Source organism: Phaseolus vulgaris, chromosome 8 (genome assembly GCF_051622355.1).
Source record: "Phaseolus vulgaris cultivar YP4 chromosome 8, ASM5162235v1, whole genome shotgun sequence".
In the NCBI taxonomy this organism is placed as follows: domain Eukaryota; kingdom Viridiplantae; phylum Streptophyta; class Magnoliopsida; order Fabales; family Fabaceae; genus Phaseolus; species Phaseolus vulgaris.
In genome coordinates this window covers 59,155,016-59,177,525 of record NC_143505.1, presented here as the reverse complement: position 1 = coordinate 59,177,525, position 22,510 = coordinate 59,155,016, and the positions used below count along the sequence as shown (strand labels likewise).

Sequence of the window (22,510 nt, the reverse complement as noted above, 5' to 3'; positions counted from 1 at the left end):
TCTGTTTTTCAAGTTGTTAAAAATAGTTTGGGTGATGTTATTTGGTTCTGATATTAGATGTTTTAAGCTTTAAATGTTTATCTGTATGCTAACAGAATCTCAGAAGTTCAATGTATTGCTCAAAGTTCTATTGCAGGAACTGCTTCAGATTTAATCAAGTACAACACAAGCATCAGGGATTTGTCTTCATCAAATAGGGGGAGATTGTTGAACCAAGTGGTGTTCAATGTTTTGAAGAATCCAAATCCTTTGAAGGATGTTGAAGCCTCTGCTTTGTTGATACTGTTGTGCTGGTTTAAAGCTTTGTTCTGGGGTAGTTTAATGTTGTAATCCACCCTTAGATTAAATCTCAAAGCAATTAGCATCTCAATCTTTAACAAAGTAAAATGTTTTTCAAACTAAGTTGAAACAACCGATTGTTTTGTCGAAACAATCGATTGTTTACACTTAGGTGTTTTGAGAAAATTTGAAAACTGTTTTTGAATGGTGAAATCTGTTAAGTAACAAAACAACCGATTGATTCGAGGAAACAATCGATTGTTTGTTTTGAAAACATAACAGAAAAACTGTTTTCTTTGACTGAGATTTAAATGCTTTAATTGAATACACTTCAGTAATTAAATGCTTTGACCAATCAGTTTTAAAAGCAATTAAGAGTTTGTTAAGATTTGATAACAAACTATATCTTTGAATATATTCAGAAAAACTGTTTTTATGTATCAAGAATCTTGAGACAAAGTTTTTGACTAAGAGTTTTTCAAAGAGTTCTGAGATTGCTTAAGAGTTGAGAGATTGATCAAGGTGCTGGAATAGGATTCTACTTGTATTGATTTCAGATATTCATTTGTAACAAGTGTAATCTTTGTAAACTGCTGAACAATTCGTTTTGTGTGTTTTGCTGAGATTGGCTGTGTGTTCTTGAGGTGTTCAAGATCAACAATCTTAGTGTTGGCCAAGGAAAGTGTGTTTCTTGAGGTTTTCAAGGTCATTCTCTTGGTTGTTGTGTAAGTGATCAAGGTGTGGTTGCTTAGTGGATTTCCTCAGGGTTTCTGAGAAGACTGGATGTAGCTCTGGTTTGGAGTGAACCAGTATAAACAACTGTGTACAATCTCTCTATCTCTATCTCTTTAATTTTAGTTTTGTTGTTGTTTGCTGGTATAAACAACCGATTGTTTTTTCTAGTACTACAGTTTTGCTTGCTGTTTTGGCTAACTGAATTGCTGAATCAATTGGTTTCTGAAATAAATTCATTCTAGTTTTGAAAAGTTTGCGAAAACCCCTTTAAACAATTCAGCCCCTCTAGTTTAAAGCCATCTTTTCTAACAAACCAATCCTCTGTCAATTTATCATACAAGTAGCACAAAAAGAAGAAATGAAAATTAGTAAATTTGGTTTCATTGTTCAATTCACAAGTTACTAAACATCCTCATATCCAGTCAACTTTTTTATCTAAAGAAAGATATAATTTTTCAACTTCTATCTTGGCTTGATGGTTGGTACACTTCCACTGACAGGTCACAACCTGACACATCTCCTGAAATAAATGGAGTATTTTTATAGTAGATGATGAAGGTTGTGAATTCAATAATGTACTTGAAGAATCACTTGTAACATATTCAGTTCCCTTGGAATCTGGCTTAAGTAACATAAAATCGATGTATTCAAGCTCTTTAGCCACTTCTACCATTTTAGGCCTCTCATCTGGTAAATCTTTGCAACAACTTAAGGCTAAAGTAAAAAATCTCAGTGCATACTCAAATAGATAAGACTTAATACGTTTATCAACAACAAGAGAAATCCCACCAAATTGGTGTGCCACATTAACCTGAAATTAAAAAGGAACATTACAAGAAAATGATTAACTATAACTAATTTAGAAAAAAAAAAAGTTTCTATAATAACTAATTTAGATATGATTTTATAAACTAAAAATTATTGGATACTAAAATAGTATTTATAAAAATTATAATATAATTAGATATTATATTTTTGGTAATTAATAATATTAAAAAAATAAAAATAAAGTTTAGAGACAATTTTTTAATCTCTTGTTAAGATGTAATTGGAAATATTTTTTAAGTCACTTTTAATCTATTTTAGATATTAGTTTTTTTGTCTATAAAAATAATAAAATTAGAAACTAATTTTAGTTTCTAATCATCATATAATTAGATACTTAAATTTTTAGTCACTATTATTTAAATTTAGATACTAATTTTAGAGTAATTAAATTTTATAAAATTAATTATTAATTTATAAAATATTTTAAATTGATATGAATAAATTTACTAATTTGTTAGTTTTAGTATAATAAAATAATTAATATCAATTTAAAAATTATATTTAAAATGGTATTTTAATCTTTTAATTGTATTTAAATATATAATTAAATTAATAATAAATTAAAAATTTAATAAATTAATTTAAATAAAGATGCATATTTTCAAAAACTTATTTTATTTTTTAAAATCTGAACAAATAGTCTAATTTCAAAGTTTATCTACTCATATCTAAGCAACGCACTCTGCAATTAGACCGCAAACCCTGCGATAACACCCTACGTACCCGCGACGGAACGCATCCTGTGACGATAACGCATCTTGTGACGACAACGCACCCGCAACTGCAACGCATCTGTGACGACAACGCACAATGCGACAATGACGCTTCTATGCTTCGAAGGAGGCCAACCTCTTTAAACTTATCATCGTAAGTTTCATTATCACTCCATAAATTCATGTTCCATTCTCAAGCTTCACAACTTTCTTTTCTATCTTAAAACCTTAGATTCTCAATAGGGAATGACCTGCGTTCAAGAATAATTAGGAATTATGTTGGTTCAAATGTCTAGTTTCATACGCCTGCATTTGATTTCAAATCATTTTTTCCTTTTATTTTTTATTCACTATGGTCCACTGTTCCTTATGCAACTCTTTTATTTATGCTATTTCAAAATAATATATCTATACTTTATTATTCATAGTGTATTACTTACAAAGTCATCCTCTAATCCTGAAGCTGGTGATATTTTAATGAGATTTTTGGGATCTGTCATTCTCTCATTTTCCTTCTCTATGTTCAAGCAAAGAAAGGTAACCATCGAAGTTTCCAGTAAATAAATCGTACACTGATGTAAAAAAATTAAGCGAATGAATACAATGTGTATACTGTCAAATGGTTATGGTATTTTACAATGTTTGACAAATTGCAATCAAACTTGTACCCAGCTATGTTTGATATGATATTTCTGAGTCGCTAATGATATAGAGTAATAGTTCTAATAATATACATTAATAGCTCAACAAGTGAGAGTACTTGATGTCAATTTTATTTGAACATTTAACCCTTGCCAGCCTCTCAAGATTAAAAGTGTGGATTGGTGATTTCATTTTGAATAATTTGAGTTGCATTCATTGAATTTGAGTAAAAGTACATCATTAATATTGTAATATCATATTGCAGTGATGTTAAGTCACCAGGGATGGGCTAATGAAGAGGGTTTTGGATAGTTTGCAAAAGGTTATAAGTACCCATGGTAAATCCTCCCCAAAGATGTCTAGATGCTAGTTTTTTTTTGGTTTTTTGTCTGGATATGTAATTTAACATGGTTATACCACTAGAAGCCTACCTATTTTATATATATATATATATATATATATATATATATATATTCAATTTCTTTCTAAAGTAGCTAAGACTTTGAAAGGTGAATGGAATAGTTATTGGCTTATATGGAGTTTGATTTTATGTGAATATATGAATTCAATAGAGCTACGAGCTAAGAACATATCATATACCCTTCTACGCATAATGTTTCATTTAGCAATTATTAGCATGATTCATACCCAAATATCAAATTTGCTTTGTAACATTGTTTTGACATCTCAAACATGTGATAGATGAATCATTTTATCATTGGTTACTGTTTTTTTCCATCATTTTCAGCTTGTGAAAAGACATGAAGTTGAGATTTTCACCTCTGTCATCATCTCAACAGTATTCTCACTGTATTTAATTGTCTTAGAACATGACGTCCCACTATATTAGAATTGTTTCGTCGCATATACCAACAACAACGTAAAAACAACTCTTGGGTGGATAAAAAATTACTAATGATGTAAAGATAACTCTTAGTTGGATAAAAAATAGAACAAGTAAATATAATGAACTATTATCTTTTATTTTATTTGTTGTTTTCTGTTTTTTCATTTTCAATGATAAAGTTATTTTAAATCCAATCTCCAAAGTAAATTGTTTCATTTTCAATGTTAAAGATCATTAACGCAAATCCAATCTCCAAAGAAAATGTATTAAGTTATACAAAAAGCAAATAAAGCAAGTTGTCTTTGCAGTATTCCCAAGAGATAGAACAAAACATTGCTCCCCCACAATTTCGAAGAAATATAGGACAAAAAAATAAGTGTAAGTGGAATCTTCTTTTATGCCAACTTTTGACGTTTTAACTTTACATGATGTATCATAGGGCATACGTTAGACACGTACGTACACCAGTTTCAATGTATGTGTGTGTGTGTTAGTGGCCCTTATACGTGGCCAACTAGATTACTCTCCCTTCTGAGTAATGGCATGGTGACCATGAACATTTGACACCTCAAATTATTCTCACCATTCAAAGAAAGTGGTGGAACTTTCCACCATGAATGGATGTGTATATATGCTTGTTTATGTACCAAAAATATGAACTTATGAATCAATTTGAAATTTGATTCTGAAACAAAGAATTCTATTGACTATGCAACCTTAAACAATATATTAAATTTTTTTTCCAATGAATTAGTTAGATACATCTTTGTATTTTGGTTTCAAAAGATCAAAACATCAAACTTATTTCTTAAACTGTATCTAGAAGTACACTTCAAATTACAATATACAAAACACTAATATGACTGCCATAAGTTATTTTCTATGCATGACTGTCTAAGCAATCCCGCACTTTGAGTTCCTATCAAGATCAGACTCTCAATGTTTCATATGTGTTGATAGTAAACTTGAGTGTGAATACAGATAAGTATCCTTTTTTTTTCACCATTTTTCTGAAACTTCATAACTATATCTGGTGTAAAATTATCACTAGTTGAGAGAATAACATGTTTAAAAGAATGTGAAAATGTAGCAAGAGATACAAAAGACTTAATGGAACATTTGACTTTATTGTTATTCTCACAAAATGGCAAGAGTAGTCTCAAAATCATGAAAATATACAAGAATACTTCTAGTCCTAGTGAATCTTTAAAGAATATATTTATCAATAACATGATCAATATCAGGCTCAATATCTCCGGTCTCAATTTTAGTAACATTTTGATCATTGAGAATCTCAATATTAATTTAGCTTCTTCAAGAGGTAAAGAAATCTACAAGAAATTTCTATTTTTCTCAAAAGAATGTGTGTAAAGAAATTAATTTTCATAGATAACATTCCGATAAACATTATGAGGTAGAAGATCATAAAAAATATAACTTTAAGTATTTGGAAAAAACCTAACCTTAGCACACACTACAAGAAAAATGAAATAGAAACCAATTTTTAGAGACCAAAATAATTAGTTACAATAGGAACTAAAATAGAGACCATTTTAGAAACTAACAAAAAAAATTGGTTTCTAAATTAGTTTATATTATTTTCTATTATTGTTAAATAGTTTCTAAATTGGTATCTAATTAGCAACTAAGGTTTTAACTACCAATTATTTAATTTCTAAATTTGGTAGCAAAAACCTTGGTTGCTAATTAGATACCAATTTAGAAACTATTTAACAATAATAGAAACTAATTTAGAAACCAAATTTTTTTTAGTTTATGGTCTCTAATTTAGTTATTATTGCAACTAATTATTTTGGTTTCTACAAATTGATTTCTATTTTTTTTTTTTTTTTTGATCAGCAAAAAATAAAATAAATTAAAGAGATACTTTAGGGGTATCCCAACCCGTATACAAGAAAAATCACTTTTGAACTTAGAACAAAGCACAAGCATTCTAAAACCCCTCCAACCAGTTTAAGCTTTACATAGTAATTCCCTTAGACCACAAAGAGAAGACCAAAAAAGTGAAGGAACACTTAAATCCAAACTCCAATTCATAAAAAGCTTCCCCGTACCTCCACCTGCACACTTATCCTACAAGAATTCAGCACATCCCTAAGATATCTTTCTAAACGAGATTAAAAACCCTTGAACTAGTATCCACTGTACCACACCACATTGAGAATTTTTATTAGTGTGATTTCTATTTCATTATTTTTCTTGTAGTGTGATTTTTTATTAGCAAAGATATTCGTGTGATCTTTTTATTAGCAAAGATAGTAGACATGTAACATAAATAACGTCTAAACACACCAATTTGACTTATATCAAACACTTTATCATATAATTTTTCAAAAGAAGAAAGGTTTTGAGAAATTTTTTTATCAAATGAACAACTTATTTACTTTATTTATAGAAAAACACACAAATCTTGTGTGTTTGTGAGAAAAGAAATTTTTTTATTTAAAATTATGATAAACTAATCTTAATGTAATGAGGTTGAATTAAAAAAAATAAAAATCTTACTCAGTTAAAATTTTTAGATACATAAATGAAAATGAGTTCAAAACTTAAAACTTTAGAATATTCGTTAAACTTTAAACTTATACAATGAAAAGGTCCTTATCCTTATCCTTAGTCGATGTGGGATCTCCAACAAGTTTTAGTATTAAACACTAAATGTTAATGCACAAATATATATGCTAAATGACCTGTTTGATCTCTATTTAGTTTATTCAATTTAAGCAATTCTAATATTAAAAAGTTCGATTTAGTTAATAGATTGGGTAAAAGAAGTTGACTCGTTGATTTTTCAAAATCGATACAGTGTTTTTTTTTAGATTCATTAAAATTAACGATCCTAAATTATTGCAATGATGTGATTCAATCACAGTCATTATTGTAGCAAGTTTTTAACTTTACATAATTTCTTGAAGTTACTGACAATGAACTATTATCGGGTGATAGTGTATAAAGATTTAACATATTATGTCCACTGAACTGAATAAAATATTACAAAAATAAAATAATAATAATAATAATAATAATAATAATAATAATAATAATAATAAATATTACAAATTTATAATAGAAGTGACGAAATAAAAAGCTTAAAAAGTATACCACCATAATAAAATAATAAAGTTTGGTGAAGACTTATTGTTTAACATTATGAACTACGGCGGAGAAACATAACGAAGTACACTCTTTCTTCCTACACTTCCATACCTTCTTGTCTCATCCTCATACTAGATATGAAAATATTATTTTATTCTTTTTTTTTCACTCCTTGAATTTGAAATAATAAGTCTATGGATTATGTAATCTGGATAAATTCTGGATTACATAATTCGAAAGTCAATTTCATATTTAGAAAAGACTTCCAGATTATGTAATCCGGAAGCTAATAACACATCTGAAAGACTTGGATTATATAATCTGGAAGTTAATCTTATGTATAGAAAAGACTTCTGGATTATGTAATTCGGAAGCTAATCACAAAAGACTTCCGGATTACATAATTCGGAAGCTAATTCTGAATCTAGAAAAAAACTTTCGGATTATGTAATCCAGAATATTGAAAAAGATATTTTTGGAATAAGAAAAATTTATGGGAGTGACACAAAAAGGTATGGAGGTGCAGGAAGAAGCAGCCAGTCCGAAGTCAACATAACCGACATATTTAATAAGAGATAGCAGAAGCCCAAAGAAAACTGATACTGCTACATTACCAATAACATTCTATATTACTGTAAGTAAGAGAATTCCAAATTTTAACTCTGCAGATCTCATTTTTTCCCAAGTACATCAAATCAAGAAAATATCTTATTGCATTTACATGTTTGAATTTTAATTCTAAGGTGGAAATATGGGTTGAATAAAAAATTAATCTAACACCTAAATAAATTTTAATTGCAATTATTTTTTTACCTTCCACAACAATATCATTTTCATTCTCAATTCTTACTTTAAAAATATTTGATTTCTTGAACCTTTATCATGAGTCATAATTTGTACAATCACTATTTATAAGTCTTTAAATTTGGTGAGACATATATTTTCAACATGTTTTTCACTAATCTTTTACACTTATGCTTGAAAGACGTGTATCAATTTTATTAAAGTAATTGTAAATAGATAATTTCCATTTTCAAATGAAACAATAATGTTTTTGTATCTCTTAACACAATTACCAAAATTTTCTCAATTATTATGGAATCAAGATACTCATTATCAAATGGTCTTAGACTCTTTCTTCCGCACAAACCCCCTTATCAAATTTAGCACTCTCATGCTTCAAATCTTCTCATTTCCTTCATATTTTCCTTTAAAATAATTTCAATTTTATTTGAGTGACTTTAGGATCATGATTATTATTTGTGAAACAAACAAACATGACTTCACATTTATTTATTTTTTGTAATTTTTTTCTTTTAAATTTTGATTCGGCCATGGTGTGATTATCAGTATGAAGGACTTTCTGATTTATTTTATTAATGTACTTTACATATATAAAACAAAATAATATCAAATCTTAACAATATATTAATCTTAACTTCCTAAATCTAAATAATAAATAAATACTTTCATCTTTATGTAAAATATATTTTAAAAAAATTGAAATATTTCCTAAAATTTACTTTAAATAAAATATATTAAGTAAATATTATCAAAATGTGTAACTTTAATAGTAGTACACATATAAACATGTAACATATAATGTCGGTATTTTTTATTATATATATATATATATATATATAAAAGAAGTTGACCTTAAAAAAATCATTAAATAAAAATTAATTTAAAAATAAAAAATAATTAGTTGTTATATTGATTAAATTAAATACTATTTTTAGAGACTAAAAATATTATTAATATTTAAAATAATTTTTACTATTATAAAATAAGTTTTAAATTAATATTTAATTAATTACTAAACTTTTAAACTACTAATTAATTTAGATTGTGAAGTTAGTAAATTTGCACATCCGAGTTCTTTTTCAAACATTGTTTGTGTTTTGTTTATTTTTTGTTAGCTTATATTTGGTTTAAGTTAGAATTATTAATAATATGATGTCATTTAAAAGTAATAAAACATTTTGTCCTGATTTCTTGTATATTCGTAACTTGTGCAGAGGTGAAAGCAGAAACACAACAAAATTGGAAAAAGAATGTGTTGTTATTGATAAAGTGAAGAAAAATGAAGGAATGAATTGCATCTTTATGCCTTACTTGGAAACTGAGGAACTTCATGCTTCTTTCTTATCCCTTCTCATTCTTTAAAATTGCATCCATTCACTTCATATTGTCTTTCGCATCCTAAATTCTTCTTCTTCTTCACATTCTAACTATACAAATCCTCAGGTATGTTTCTCAATTCAAAATCATCAATTTAGTTACATTTTGTTACTCTTGTATTACTCCTATTTTACATCCATGTCAATCATATAAATTAAAATTACTTTCCAAAGTGGTTCATCTTTTGAAGATATTAGTCATGTACTTTTTAGGCTTAATCTTCTTTCTTTTATATAATTCTAGATTTACTTGTTTATTTAGCCTAATTAAATTTTTTATCTCATCTATAATCTTTTATTTACTCCTCATTTACACTAAGATGAATAATTTAATGTGATAATTAAGTCATACAAATAGAATGATAATATATTATATACAATATTCATTATTTTTTCAAAATATATTTTTAAGAGTCTGAATTTCAAATAGACCTATAAATATATGGTAATTCTCATAAAGTACACATTAAACTCTTATACTCATCTATCCCCACACAAATCTCCTAATCTCTTGAGTGTCAAAAATTCTTTTATAGGTGGATTCGTCCCTCCTCTCTTTCTTTTCTTCGGTCAACATCAAACAACTTCACATCTCCAAACTCCAACGTTTTATTCCGGTAACTCTTTATTCCAACAAAAACAATTAAACTTAATATATATTTCTCTGAATAGTGGATTAATAAATCAAAAGTTTCGCAGCCAGGTTGGTCCTAAATTCTTCTTCTTCTTCACGTTGTATCTCTGCAGAAATCTATAGGTACGTTTATCAATTCAAATCATCAATTTAGTTAATTTTCTTACTCTTATATTACTCCTATTTTACATCCATCTCAATCTTATGAACTTATGAAATATATCATCAACTATTTCAATAGTGAAAGTTTATTAACAGTTTCAGTACCACCTTTCCGTTTCAATAATGAACAATATTTTCTTTATATTAATCTGACTATTTTAAAAATTTCAACTCAATCTTGATTTTTTACTTTTCTCATGTACGTACCTTTTAGGCTTAATCTTGTGTTTTTTTTTTATAAAGTCTAGTCACTTGATACTTAAAAGAAACTAAGTACGAGAAAAAAAATAACACTTTAAAACTAAAAACTAAACTGATGATTTATTTTCCTTTATATATATATATATATATATATATATATATAAACAAAGCAATCGCACAATATTAATTTTAGTTTTTTCTTATATATAAAGATAAGGTAACTTGTAATAATAATTGCTTTTATCTCTATGTAATATAATAAGTATGACATAATTTTTATTTTTTATTTTTTATTTTTTATTTTTTATTTTTTTAATTATATCATTCTTTCTAGAATACATGACATAATAATATTTTATAACTAATTAAAGAATGATGAACTCATTCATGTTTAGAAAACTGTATCAATTCAAATGGAGGACTTTTTTCTTTCCATTGCGACAAAGATTGTAGAATATGCCGTATCTCCAATTTTAGATCATGCTCGGTACTTGTGTTGTTTCCACGACTTTGCTTTGAATCTTTCAAATGACAAAGAACAACTAGAATTGACACGAGACAGTGTGGAGAAGAAAATTAGAGAGCCCACCAATAGGATTGAAAAAGTTGAGCCACCTGTTGAGAAGTGGTTGAAAGATGTTGAAAAAGTCTTGGCTGAAGTGCGACTGCTAGAAGAAAGAATATCGATTGTAAACAAGAGCTATTTGAGAAGGAAATGTCAATATTCTCTTGCAAAAGAAATAGCAAGAAAAACAACTAAAATGATTCAGCTTAATCGTGATAGCAAGTTTGAACCGTTTTCTACAATTATTGAACTTCCAGGCATGAAATATTATTCTTCTAATGGTTTCTTTATGTTCAAATCTACAGAAGCATCATACAACAAGCTTCTAGAAATATTAGAGAATAAGAGTGTTTCCATGATTGGGTTAGTTGGATTAGGAGGCTCAGGAAAAACTACTTTGGCAAAAGAAGTGGGTAAAAAGGCTGAAGAGATGAAACTGTTTCATAAGGTTGTCATAACAACAGTGTCTCAACCGCTAGATATCAAAAGGATCCGAAATGAGATTATTTTACAATTGGGCTTGGATTTAAAGGAAGAATTAGATATAGGTAGAGCACAGAGACTATCACAGAGATTAAGAAAAGATACTACTCTTCTAATCTTGGATGATGTATGGGAAAAACTAAACTTTGAAGATTTAGGTATTCCATTTGATGAAAGCTACAAGGCTTGTTGTATACTCATAACAACTCGCAGTAAAGAAGTATGCACTTCTATGCAATGTCAAAGTATAATTGAACTTAATCTCTTGAGTGATAAAGAAGCATGGACTTTGTTCACACATTATGCAAACATAACTGATGTCTCCTCAGAAGCTTTGAAAGGTGTGGCAAGAAAAATTATTAATGAATGTAAGGGATTGCCCATTGCAATTGTGACGGTCGGAAGCACACTATGGGGGAAAACTATTGAAGATTTTGAGTTAGCATTGTCAAGACTAGAAAATTCTAAGCCACTAAATATTTCAAAAGGCTTGATAAGTCCTTATGCATGTCTCGAATTAAGTTACACTAATTTGAATAACCAATTGGCTCAATCTTTATTATTGTTGTGTTCTATGTTTCCAGAGGATTATGAAATAGATTTGGAAGATTTATTTCGATTTGGAAGAGGATTTTGCACAATTGGGTCGTTTGGAAAAATGGAGAATGCAAGGAGAGAGATGCATGAAGCCATTGACATTCTTAAGAGTTGTTTTTTGTTAATGCAAGTTGGAACAAAAGAAAATGTAAAAATGCATGATTTGGTTCGTGATGTAGCGTTGTGGATTGCATCTAAAAGTGGTCAAGCAATTTTTACAGGTACTGAAGTGGATCCAAGTGTGTTGGCAGATGATGAAATCATGAAAGATAAGCAAGCAATAGCCTTATGGAATAATGTCAGAAAAAATGGTTTTCTCAATTATAGAATAAATTGTCCGACTCTTGAAATTCTCTTGCTTTATTCTAGAAATCGCATAAAAGTATCAGATATGGGTCTTCAAAGCTGGGAAAAGATTAAAACCTTAGCAATCAAAAGTTTAAATATATACAGTGAGGATTTGTCTTTGCCAGAGTCACTGAAGTCATTAAAAAATCTTCGAACACTGTGCTTGAGAGGTCATGATTTAGGTGACATATCTTTTGTGGAAAGACTGCAAGCACTTGAGATTCTTGACTTGCGTGACTCTAATTTTGAAAAACTTCCTGTTGGGATTGTAGAATTAAAGAAGTTGAAGATTCTGGATTTGTACAGTTGTATTATTCAAGAAAAGAATGTTGAACCTTACAAAGTTGTAGGAAAGTGTTTGGCGTTAGAGGAATTGTATTTGTACTTGATCGATTCAAAAGAGTACTTTGGACATGATGTCTCTTTCTCCAAATTACAGAGGTATGTTATAAGAAACACCAGTTATAGTTTTGGAGATGAATTCGACAATACTACAATTATGAAAAAATATGCACAATATAGAAGCTTATTACTAGATAAGTTTGATGTTCCTGCTCAAAATTTTATATCACTACCAATCAAGGATCTCTTTATGAGAGCAGAGTTCCTTCATTTGGAGGACCTTAAGGGAAATTTTAAAAATATAATCCCATCCATGGATCAACGGGGCATGAATCAGTTGAATGCCCTAAGACTCAAATATTGTAAAAAGATAGAATGTCTCATTGATAGCACTATGAATACCAGCAACAACGTATTCTCTAAACTTGGTTACTTAAGTTTGGAAAGTTTACGTAGCCTTCAAAAGATTTTTTGTGATCCCTCTTCGCGATGTTTCCTCGAAAATTTAAGAGAGCTCTTGATAAAAGATTGTAGTAAATTGAACAATATATCTTTTCTAAGGAAGTCTAAGCTATGCAATCTGAAAGTCATTTCAATATCAACATGTCCTCTGCTAACTTCTCTCTTCGTGCCATCCAGTGAACAATCTCTAGTGTTGTTAGAGGAACTAACAATATCTTCCTGCAGCGCATTGAGGCACATAACAGAAGAAGTGGAAGAAAGGAACAATGTTCTTTCAAACACTCAAAGTCCTTCATCTTTGACGCTCCAAAAATTAAGGATTCTTCGTATTGAAAATTGCAACAATTTGGAGTATATATTCTCTGTGTTTTTAGCCGTAAGGCTAGTAAGTTTGGAAAGTGTGATTATTAATGAGAACAGGGGGTTGAAGTATGTATTTGGCAGTGAAAAGGAACGTAATCTTGCAGTGTACCCGAGTTTTCAGCAGACTGATACCAAAACTTTTTCTAATTTGGCTACTCTATCGTTGATGGACTTACCAAATATGATTGACATTTGGCCTGAATATTGTCGCCCACATCTTCCAAATCTTACAAATTTAGACTGCACTGGTTGTCCCAAATTGCTTGACTCTTCCATACTTGAGATGGTGACCGCTTCAAATCTCCACCAAAAAACAACTTCAATGGTAATATATTATTATTTATTATTTCATTAAATTGATTAAAAATAATGAGTTTTAAAGATAAATTAACCTTTTACAAAGATTATCAGGAATGAGTGTAGTTTCTCCAATGTTGTTGTTTAAATGCATTAAAAATAACAATCATATCGCAGTAGTTTTTTTATCATTACTTTTATTCTGATAATTATTTATATTCTTATTGTGTTTGAGTTGAAAAATATATTTATAAACAATCATAATTATATAAAATGGATAATCTTTTATCTAGCTAATAAACAAAGTATTTATCAATTTAATGAATTATAGTTTAATGAATTGTATTCAGACCCACTGATGATCTTTTTTCTTTCGATTAGTATTGTAATGTTTTTATAGGTATTTTAAATAATGAGTTTTGATCTAGTTTTTTTGTTTTCTTTTTTATTTTTTTAATACATTTTAGGTATGCTTCCTCACATTAAGTTTATTGAAAAATAATATATATTCTTTTCAAAGATGCAATACATTTAAATAAATAAAAAATCATACTATAATTACAAGTGATATATTTGTCAAACTAACTTCAGCGAGTTTCTGGTTTGATTAATGTCTAAACTTCTGGTATGTATGTACTCAAATAATAGTTGCTGATAAAGTGATGAGATTGGTCTTTGAATTTAAGTCGTTTTTTGGCTAATTGTGAGAAGGTAGACAAACATGATTTTCTTGAGGTATTTGTCTGTTTTGTTTTGTAAGAAAGTTAGATCATCATTAAAGTGGATCAAATTTATTATATTTTTTTGCTGATAAAAAAAAATAAGATTTTAAAGTGAGTTATATGATGTTTAGGGTTTAGTTATATAATGTCATATTCTATTTGAAGTACGTTAAATTGCTGATTTAATGATTGAAATATATAAAGGAGAATGAAGTGTAAAATGAAGATATTAAGAATGAATTATGTTGTGTATACAGGAGAATCAAATACCATGCTTCACCATTACCAAACTTGAACGCCTTTGCTTATCTGATGTTAGATTTAAAGGTCTCTTCCAATTCCAAATGGGAGAAGAAGGGGGCAGTGGAGAACTTCTTCCTCTAAACTTGGATATAACTTATCTACAATTGGAGAATCTACCTGAGCTCAACTTCATATGGAAGAGCCCCACAGGTTTTCTAAGCCTCCAAAACCTTGAAACTGTTTACATAGATGGATGTCCAAAATTGAAAACCATCTTCTCCATCACTGTTGTTACAAGTTTACCAATGCTGGAATTTCTGTATATAGATAACTGTGATGAATTGGAACAAATATTTGATTTAGGTGATGCACGACAACTCCAAATCCTGTATTCTTCCCAACAACTCTGCTTCCCAAAACTCTATTCCATTACAGTTAAAAAGTGCAATAAGTTGAAATGTCTTTTTTATAATCTATCGGCTAGTCATTTTCCCAGTCTGGGAACTTTGGAAATAGAAGAGTGCTCTCAGTTACACAAGGCTTTTGGTTTTGAACATGAAGTTGATGATGGTGGTGAAGAACAGACGGCTAAAAAGGGAGAACAAGTTCTACTACAGGAACTGACAGATATAACACTCAAAAATTTGCCAAACTTCGAAGAGATTCACCACGGATTTAAGTTAAAAGGAAATGTTGAACATAGCATAAAAGAATGTCCAAAGTATTCTCCAAGTTTATATTTACATCCAGGTAAAATTCACATGTCATTTTTCTAGACACAATTACATTGTCTTTGGATTATGATGTTGTTAAGTCAAATATTATTTTATCAGATATGTAAATAGAAGGCTACAATTAAGCATGCAGATTTAAGTATTGATTTAAAAAACAAAGTGTGCAATGGACAATGCAACAATGCCTCAACTTTTCACCCTCCGATGCATTAAATTGGTCAGGTAACTTTTTTTTTTCTTTTGCTATTTTAGCAATAGCATCATGTGGATAATATATATTTCGGCCTCTTTTACTCAGTAATTAAAAAGAGGTAGTGTTGCTTATATATGTGTTGTATAAATATGAAAGTTTGGTCATATTTGAAATTAATATAAAACATTTTTTTTTCAAACGAAGAAAACCGCTTTTAAGATGACAACCGTGACTCGTGTGAAATTGTTTACTTTATAGAAGTTAATACACTTTCATATTTTCTTTTCCTGTATGACTCATGAGTCATGATTTTCTAAATTTTAGTTCAAAAACATAATTTTTTTTTGTAATTGACAATATTTTTTCCTCTGTATATTTTGAAGTTCTTCAAATAAAAAAAAAAATTTAAATGACTAATGCTAACTCACTGGCCCCACTAGTCTATGACACTCTTTATGGAGAAGGAGCATAGTATTAAAACATTGATACCATATAATTATTTTGTAGGGAGACAATTGCTGGAGGAAAGCAGAGTGTTGTGACGAGTTGGGGTTTGGGGGTAATATTGAAATTTGTATATAAATAATCAATAACAGAAAGTAAGTTCTTTCTGTTAAATATTTATCTATGTGAGTGTTTATTTTCTTGTTTTAGGATTCAAGAATTTGATAGGGAATTGGTGACTGTGAGATGTCTAAGTCTTATATAATGTATCGTCTACTATAAAACACTCCATGTTATATTTAAGTGTTTGATTATTCCCTCTCTGAATTAATTTTTTAGAGTGATTCTCCAAATATTTAGATATTTATCAATTCATATCATCATAACTAGTTAGCAAATCCCGATAAGAACTAAGGAAGAAGAATTTGAAATCCTAATAACCTAAAAGACATGTGATTAGTACTTCAAAAGTACCTGGAATGCACCATCATAAACAAATCTTTGTCGTTGTTACAAAAATTGATTAATTATAACTAACTAGCCAATTCTCTGTCAATTTATCATACAAGTAGCACAAAAAGAATAAATGAAAATTAGTAAATTTGGTTTTATTGTCCAATTCACAAAATGAATAAATGAAAATTAGTAAATTTGGTTTCATTGTCCAATTCAGAAGGTACTAATTAACATCCTCATATTCAATCAACTATTTTTTCTAAAGAAAGATATAATTTTTTAACTTTTATCTTGGTTTGATGGTTGGTACACTTCCACTGACAAGGTCACTACCTAACACATCTCCTGAAATAAAAGGAGTTTTTATAGTAGATGATGAATGTTGTGAACTGAATATTGTACTTGAAGAATCATTTGTAACATATTCAACTCTCTTGGAATCTGGCTCAAGTAACATAGAACAGATGTATTCAAGCTCTCTAGCCACTTCTGCCATTTTAGGCCTCTCATCTGGTAAATCTTTGCAACACCTTAAGGCTAAAGTAAAAAATCTCACTGCATACTCAAATTGATAAGACTCGATACATTTATTAACAACCAGAGAAATTCCACCAGATTGATATGCCAAATTAGCCTGAAGTAAAAAAGGAAAAACAAAAAGATTAAGGTCTTACTTAGATAACTTCTCATTAAACACTTATATGAAGAAGAAAATAAGAAGGTGAAGCAAACTAATCTTCTCTTATAAGTTAAAGTTAAGTTGTACACAAGTTAAACCAAGTTGACTCAATTTACCTTTATTAAATTGTGAAGAAGAGAAACAGTGACATTGAGTATCTCCTGTCTATATCAGGCCAGTATCTCCAGTCTCAATTTTAGTAGCATTTTGATCATTGAGAATTCATTATTGATATTAGCTTCTTCAAGAAAATCACTAGCGAAATTAACTTAATCATTAGATAAACCGGTAAAAGAATTTACAATAAATTTCTTTTTTTCTCATAAGAATGTGTGTAAGGAAATTAATCTTCATAAAAGGTAATATTCCAATAAACGTTGATATTATGAGATAGAAGATCACAAAAAAATTATATAATCTTTAATATTTAATTTAATTCCAGAAAAAAAAAATCTAACCTTACCACAACGATCAAGTTTCTTTTTATTAGCACTCATAGTAGACATGCATGTAGCATAAACAACATCTAAACACACCGATTTGAGTTATATCATGTAATTTTTCAAAAGAAGAAAGGTTTTGAGAAAAAAAAATTGTCAAAGGAACAACTTATTTACTTTATTTATCAAAAAACACACACAAATCTTGTATGTTTGTGAGAAAAAAAATTACTTTATTTAAAATGTGATCAACTAATCTTAACTTAATGAGGTTGAATCCAAAAATAATAATTTTTTTTTATCAGAAAAAATTAATTAAATAATGGGACACTTAATCCTTATAAAAAAAATAAACACTACTTCCATCATGCTGGAAGCATATCAAAAAGCATGATACGAAGGAGGTTGATGAAGAATGAGATTGTTTCCTACTCCTAGTTAGTTAGACATTAGCTTGAAAGCTAAGGCTGTCTCACAAGAAAACCAAAACCTGCGAAACAGCTCCACAACATCCCATTAAGATTGGTTCTGATGGGAAAAACGCACGCGGAAACAACACACATAATCTCGAATTAACTGCAGACAAATAAACGACACAAGATTTAACATGGTTCGGTCGCCAACTGCAACCTACATCCACACGGACAACTATTAGGTTTACATTATATCCTTTTGCACACCAATTACAAGTACAATGATCTCTTTAAATAGAGATAATAAAGGGACACAATGATTAAGCCCACTCACTAAAACATGGTGTCTACTCAGTCCAACCCAATTTGTCCTGACTTCATACCCAACAGGTTCCTGGTGATGTTGTACTCCCCCTCCTTCACTCATTGCGGAAAACCATAGCCTCTACCCTTCATATATCTACCCTCTATCAGTTTATTTGGTGGTTATACCATCTGATATCAGGACCTTCAGATGCATCTACATAGCTCCAGACTTAAAACCAGCAGCGCCGAAACATAATGAAGTCCGAACTCAACATAACCCACATTTTTAATAAGAGATAGCACAAGCCCAAAGAAAACTCATACTGCTACATTACCAATAACATTCTATATTACTGTAAGTAAGAGAATTCCAAATTTTAACTCTGCAGATCTCATTTTTTCCCAAGTACATGAAATCAAGAAAATATCTTATTACATTTACATGTTTGAATTTGAATTCTAAAATTGTAGTACCTTACCTGCTCTCTCCTTTTCTCATCATCTTCTCTCACAGAACTGGGTTCATCATTCTTCAAATCTCAAAACAAAGACCTCTTCCAGGGAGTTATATTTTAGATTTCTAATCAATAATTTAAATTATAATAAAAACTAAATTTTAATTATTGATAATTTTTTTTAGAATTATTGAACATAAATTCACAAATAAATATAAAATATAAAAAATAAGTAGGTAAACAAGATAATATTTTTTAAAAAAATATTATTAATTAGAGATAATTTAGTGACCGGCATTTACTCTTTACAAATATGCTCACTAAATTAGTTTTTGTATTAATGATCAATAAATTGTTTATATATATATATATATATATATATTAAATTAGTTTTTATATAATTATATAATATGGTAATTAAATTGATTTTTAATAATTGGTTACTAAATTGTTTTTATATTTTTTTATCAGCAATAAAAAATAAATAAATGGGAACCACTTCAGGAGTGGTCCAACCCTTTTACAAGAACACATAGAATTCAACTCCTAACTTGGCATGCAAAAACGTCGGACAAAGAACCAACCAAACCAAGCGCTACCTAGCTTTACCGAATCAGCCGTATATAGGCCAAAGGATCCATGACCCAACAGGGGTAGGAAAAGTAAACTTCGCAGGACTTTGCAGCAATCCAAGACCACACATTTACTTGCGCAGAGGCAAAAACTTCTAACACATTTGTCACTCCTCCATTAAAGACGACCGAGTTCCTATGCTTCCAAATTTCACTCACAATTCCAACCCAAATTGCCCCCCAAACATCATTAACTGAAACAGATGTCTGACTCAACCTGAACTGGATAAAATTTTGCATAGGATCCAAATGGATTACGAACGACACTCCAAGCCACTCAAAGCAAAGACACCAGACCCTCCAAGAAAAGTCACAAACGGAGAACAAGTGACTCGACGACTCTTCAACCTTCCCACACAAGCAGCAAACAGGGTTTTCAACCACCACCCCGCGCCTTACCAAATTAACCCTAGTCGCAATCCTATTTTCCAACACCCTCCAGGCCAAGAAAACAGCAGAAGGCAAGGCTTTACACCTCCACAACCTACAGTAGATCGGAGAGAATTCCCCATCACTAACCCTCCTTACCTTAAAATAAGCTGAGTTAACAGTAAAACTTTGAGACCCTTCAGCCTTCCAGACCCAGCTATCCACCCCTCCCGCAACCATCTTTATCCCTTGCAGCAACTGACTCAACTGCTCCTCCAACAACTTCTCCCAGTCAAAGAGGGATCTACGCCAGCACAAAAGCCACAACCAAACACCATTAGACCAGTTCCCGATCTCGGCCACCTTAGCAGCTTTAGCCGTGCTAAGCGAATATAATCTCGGAAACATTCCCTCCAGGGCACCACAATTCAACCAGTTATCTTCCCAGAAAGAAATATTCCCTCCATCACCAACTTTCCACTCAACCCCATCTTCAAAACTTCTGCCCCAGCCCTCTGAGGCCCAAACCTCCTTCAGGTCTCTCCACCATAGGGAACCCCTGCAAGGTTTACCTTTCGCTCTCAAATTCCTCCAACCACCATATTTAGAGTCGAGAATCTCTTTCCACAAACCTCCCTTGGCCGAACCCCACCTCCAAATCCACTTGCCTAGCAGGGCCAGGTTAAAAGTCCTTAAATCAATGATTCCAAGACCCTCGTAGTCCCGAGGCTCGCAGACCTTATTCCAAGAGGCCCAAGCGATTTTCCTTCCGTCAGAGCCCCATCCCCAAAGGAAATTCCTTTGGATCCGAACTAACATGTCAGCCACCCCAGATGGCATTTTAAAAAAGGACATAAAGAATAACGGGACTGAGGAGAGGACTGACTTAATCAAACAGATCCTCCCAGCCATCGACAACAACCTGCCTTTCCATCTCGACAGCTTGCCCTGAACTCTCTCTAACACCCCGTTCCAAAAGACACCGCGCTTGTGGCACCCGCCTACCGGTAATCCTAAATAAACAAAAGGAGTTACCATCACCTTACAGTTAAGAATAGCTGCAAAACGCTGAAGCGAACACTGATCCAACCCCATCCCGCCAATTCTGCTTTTTAGAAAATTCACCTTAAGCCCAGAGGCAAGCTCAAAGCAAAGCAAAATAGCCTTAATATTAAAAACACTTTTGGTATTTGCTTTGCAGAAGAATAAAGTATCATCAGCGTATTGTAACATATTAACCTTCACCTTAGCTCTTCCAACCTCCAGACTGTCAATCAAATTCTTCTCTTCCGCCATCCTAGACACCCCAGCCAACCCTTCAGCAACTATGAGAAAGAGGAACGGAGCAAGCGGGTCACCTTGACGAAGTCCCCTCCTAGGAGAAAATTCCCCAATTGGGTTGCCGTTCACTAATATAAAGACTGAAGCAGATTCTAAACAACACTTTATCCATCGAATCCATTGAGCACAAAAACCCAACCTTTCCAACATATAATATAGGAACTCCCAGCTAACCGAGTCATATGCCTTTTCATAGTCAACTTTGAAGAACACACAACTCTTCTTCTTCCTTTTATATTCTTCCAGCACCTCATTCGCTACCAGCACACTATCCAACAATCCCCTACCTTCAAGAAAAGCATACTGTCTAACATCAATCACTTTGCTAATAACCTTTTCCAAGCGTAGCGACAACGCTTTTGAGATAATTTTATACAAGCATCCTACCAAAGAAATAGGTCTAAACTCGCCAAGCTGCAAAGGATTTTCAACTTTTGGGACAAGACAAAGGAAAGAAGTGTTTGAACCTCTAGGCCAGTGGCTCTTTGTCGCAAAATCCTTCTCTGCTGACATCACATCCATCCTTAAAATTTCCCAACAAAACTTTATGAAACCAAAATTAAATTCATCAGGCCCAGGGCTCTTAGAGCTTTCACAATTCCAAACCGTAGCCCTAATTTCTTATTCAGAGAACTCCCCCACCAACATCTCATTGTCTGCTTCCGAGATAGAATTGAACCTTACATTATCTAACCTGACCTGACAAACATCGTTCCTGTCGAATCTATCCTTGAAGAAATCACGAACCTTGTCCATGATTACCCCCTTATCCTCACACCACCTACCCTCAACAAACAACCCGTGCAATTCAATCCTCGACCTTCTCCATTTCACAGATGAGTGAAAAAACTTTGCGTTAAGATCCCCCTGTTTCTACCATTTCTGTCTTGCTTTTTGAAATACAACCGCCTCTTGTTTAAACATGGCTTTGTTCAGATAAGCCAAGAGTGACCTTCTCTCCTCCCTTTCTGACTCTTCTAAACCATAATCATCATCCCGTGTGTCTAACTCATTAATCCTTCTTTGTAACTCCTCACTAGCAAGGTTCACATCTCCAAACACTTCTTTGTTCCAGATTTTCAACTCTGTTTTAAGCTTTTTCAATTTTTCTTTTAAGACATAAATTCCACTTCCTTGAACATCAAAGTTGTCCCACTTCAATCTCACAAAATCTTTAAACCTACTATCCTTTTGCCATACATCCAAACTCCTAAAAGGTCTTGGACCCCAGTCAACAGACACTTCCTTAAGGACAACTGCACAATGGTCCGAGATTGACCGGTTTAGG

At 31.0% G+C, this 22,510-nt stretch overlaps 2 protein-coding genes across 2 annotated transcripts; one reads left to right on the top strand and one right to left on the bottom strand.

Moving 5' to 3' along the window:
• The first annotated feature begins 10,730 nt into the window (after positions 1–10,730).
• On the top strand, positions 10,731–16,370 carry LOC137827106 (disease resistance protein At4g27190). The gene is made up of 4 exons (XM_068633317.2): positions 10,731–13,823; positions 14,775–15,510; positions 15,594–15,716; positions 16,195–16,370. The coding sequence occupies exons 1-3, from the start codon at positions 10,752–10,754 to the stop codon at positions 15,599–15,601; spliced, it is 3,816 nt and encodes a 1,271-aa protein (XP_068489418.1). The 5' UTR covers positions 10,731–10,751; the 3' UTR covers positions 15,602–15,716; positions 16,195–16,370.
• A 3,115-nt stretch (positions 16,371–19,485) lies between these two features.
• Positions 19,486–21,744, bottom strand: LOC137808616 (uncharacterized). The gene has a single exon (XM_090294173.1). The coding sequence runs from the start codon at positions 21,742–21,744 to the stop codon at positions 19,486–19,488; it is 2,259 nt and encodes a 752-aa protein (XP_090150299.1).
• Between the last annotated feature and the right edge of the window lie 766 nt (positions 21,745–22,510).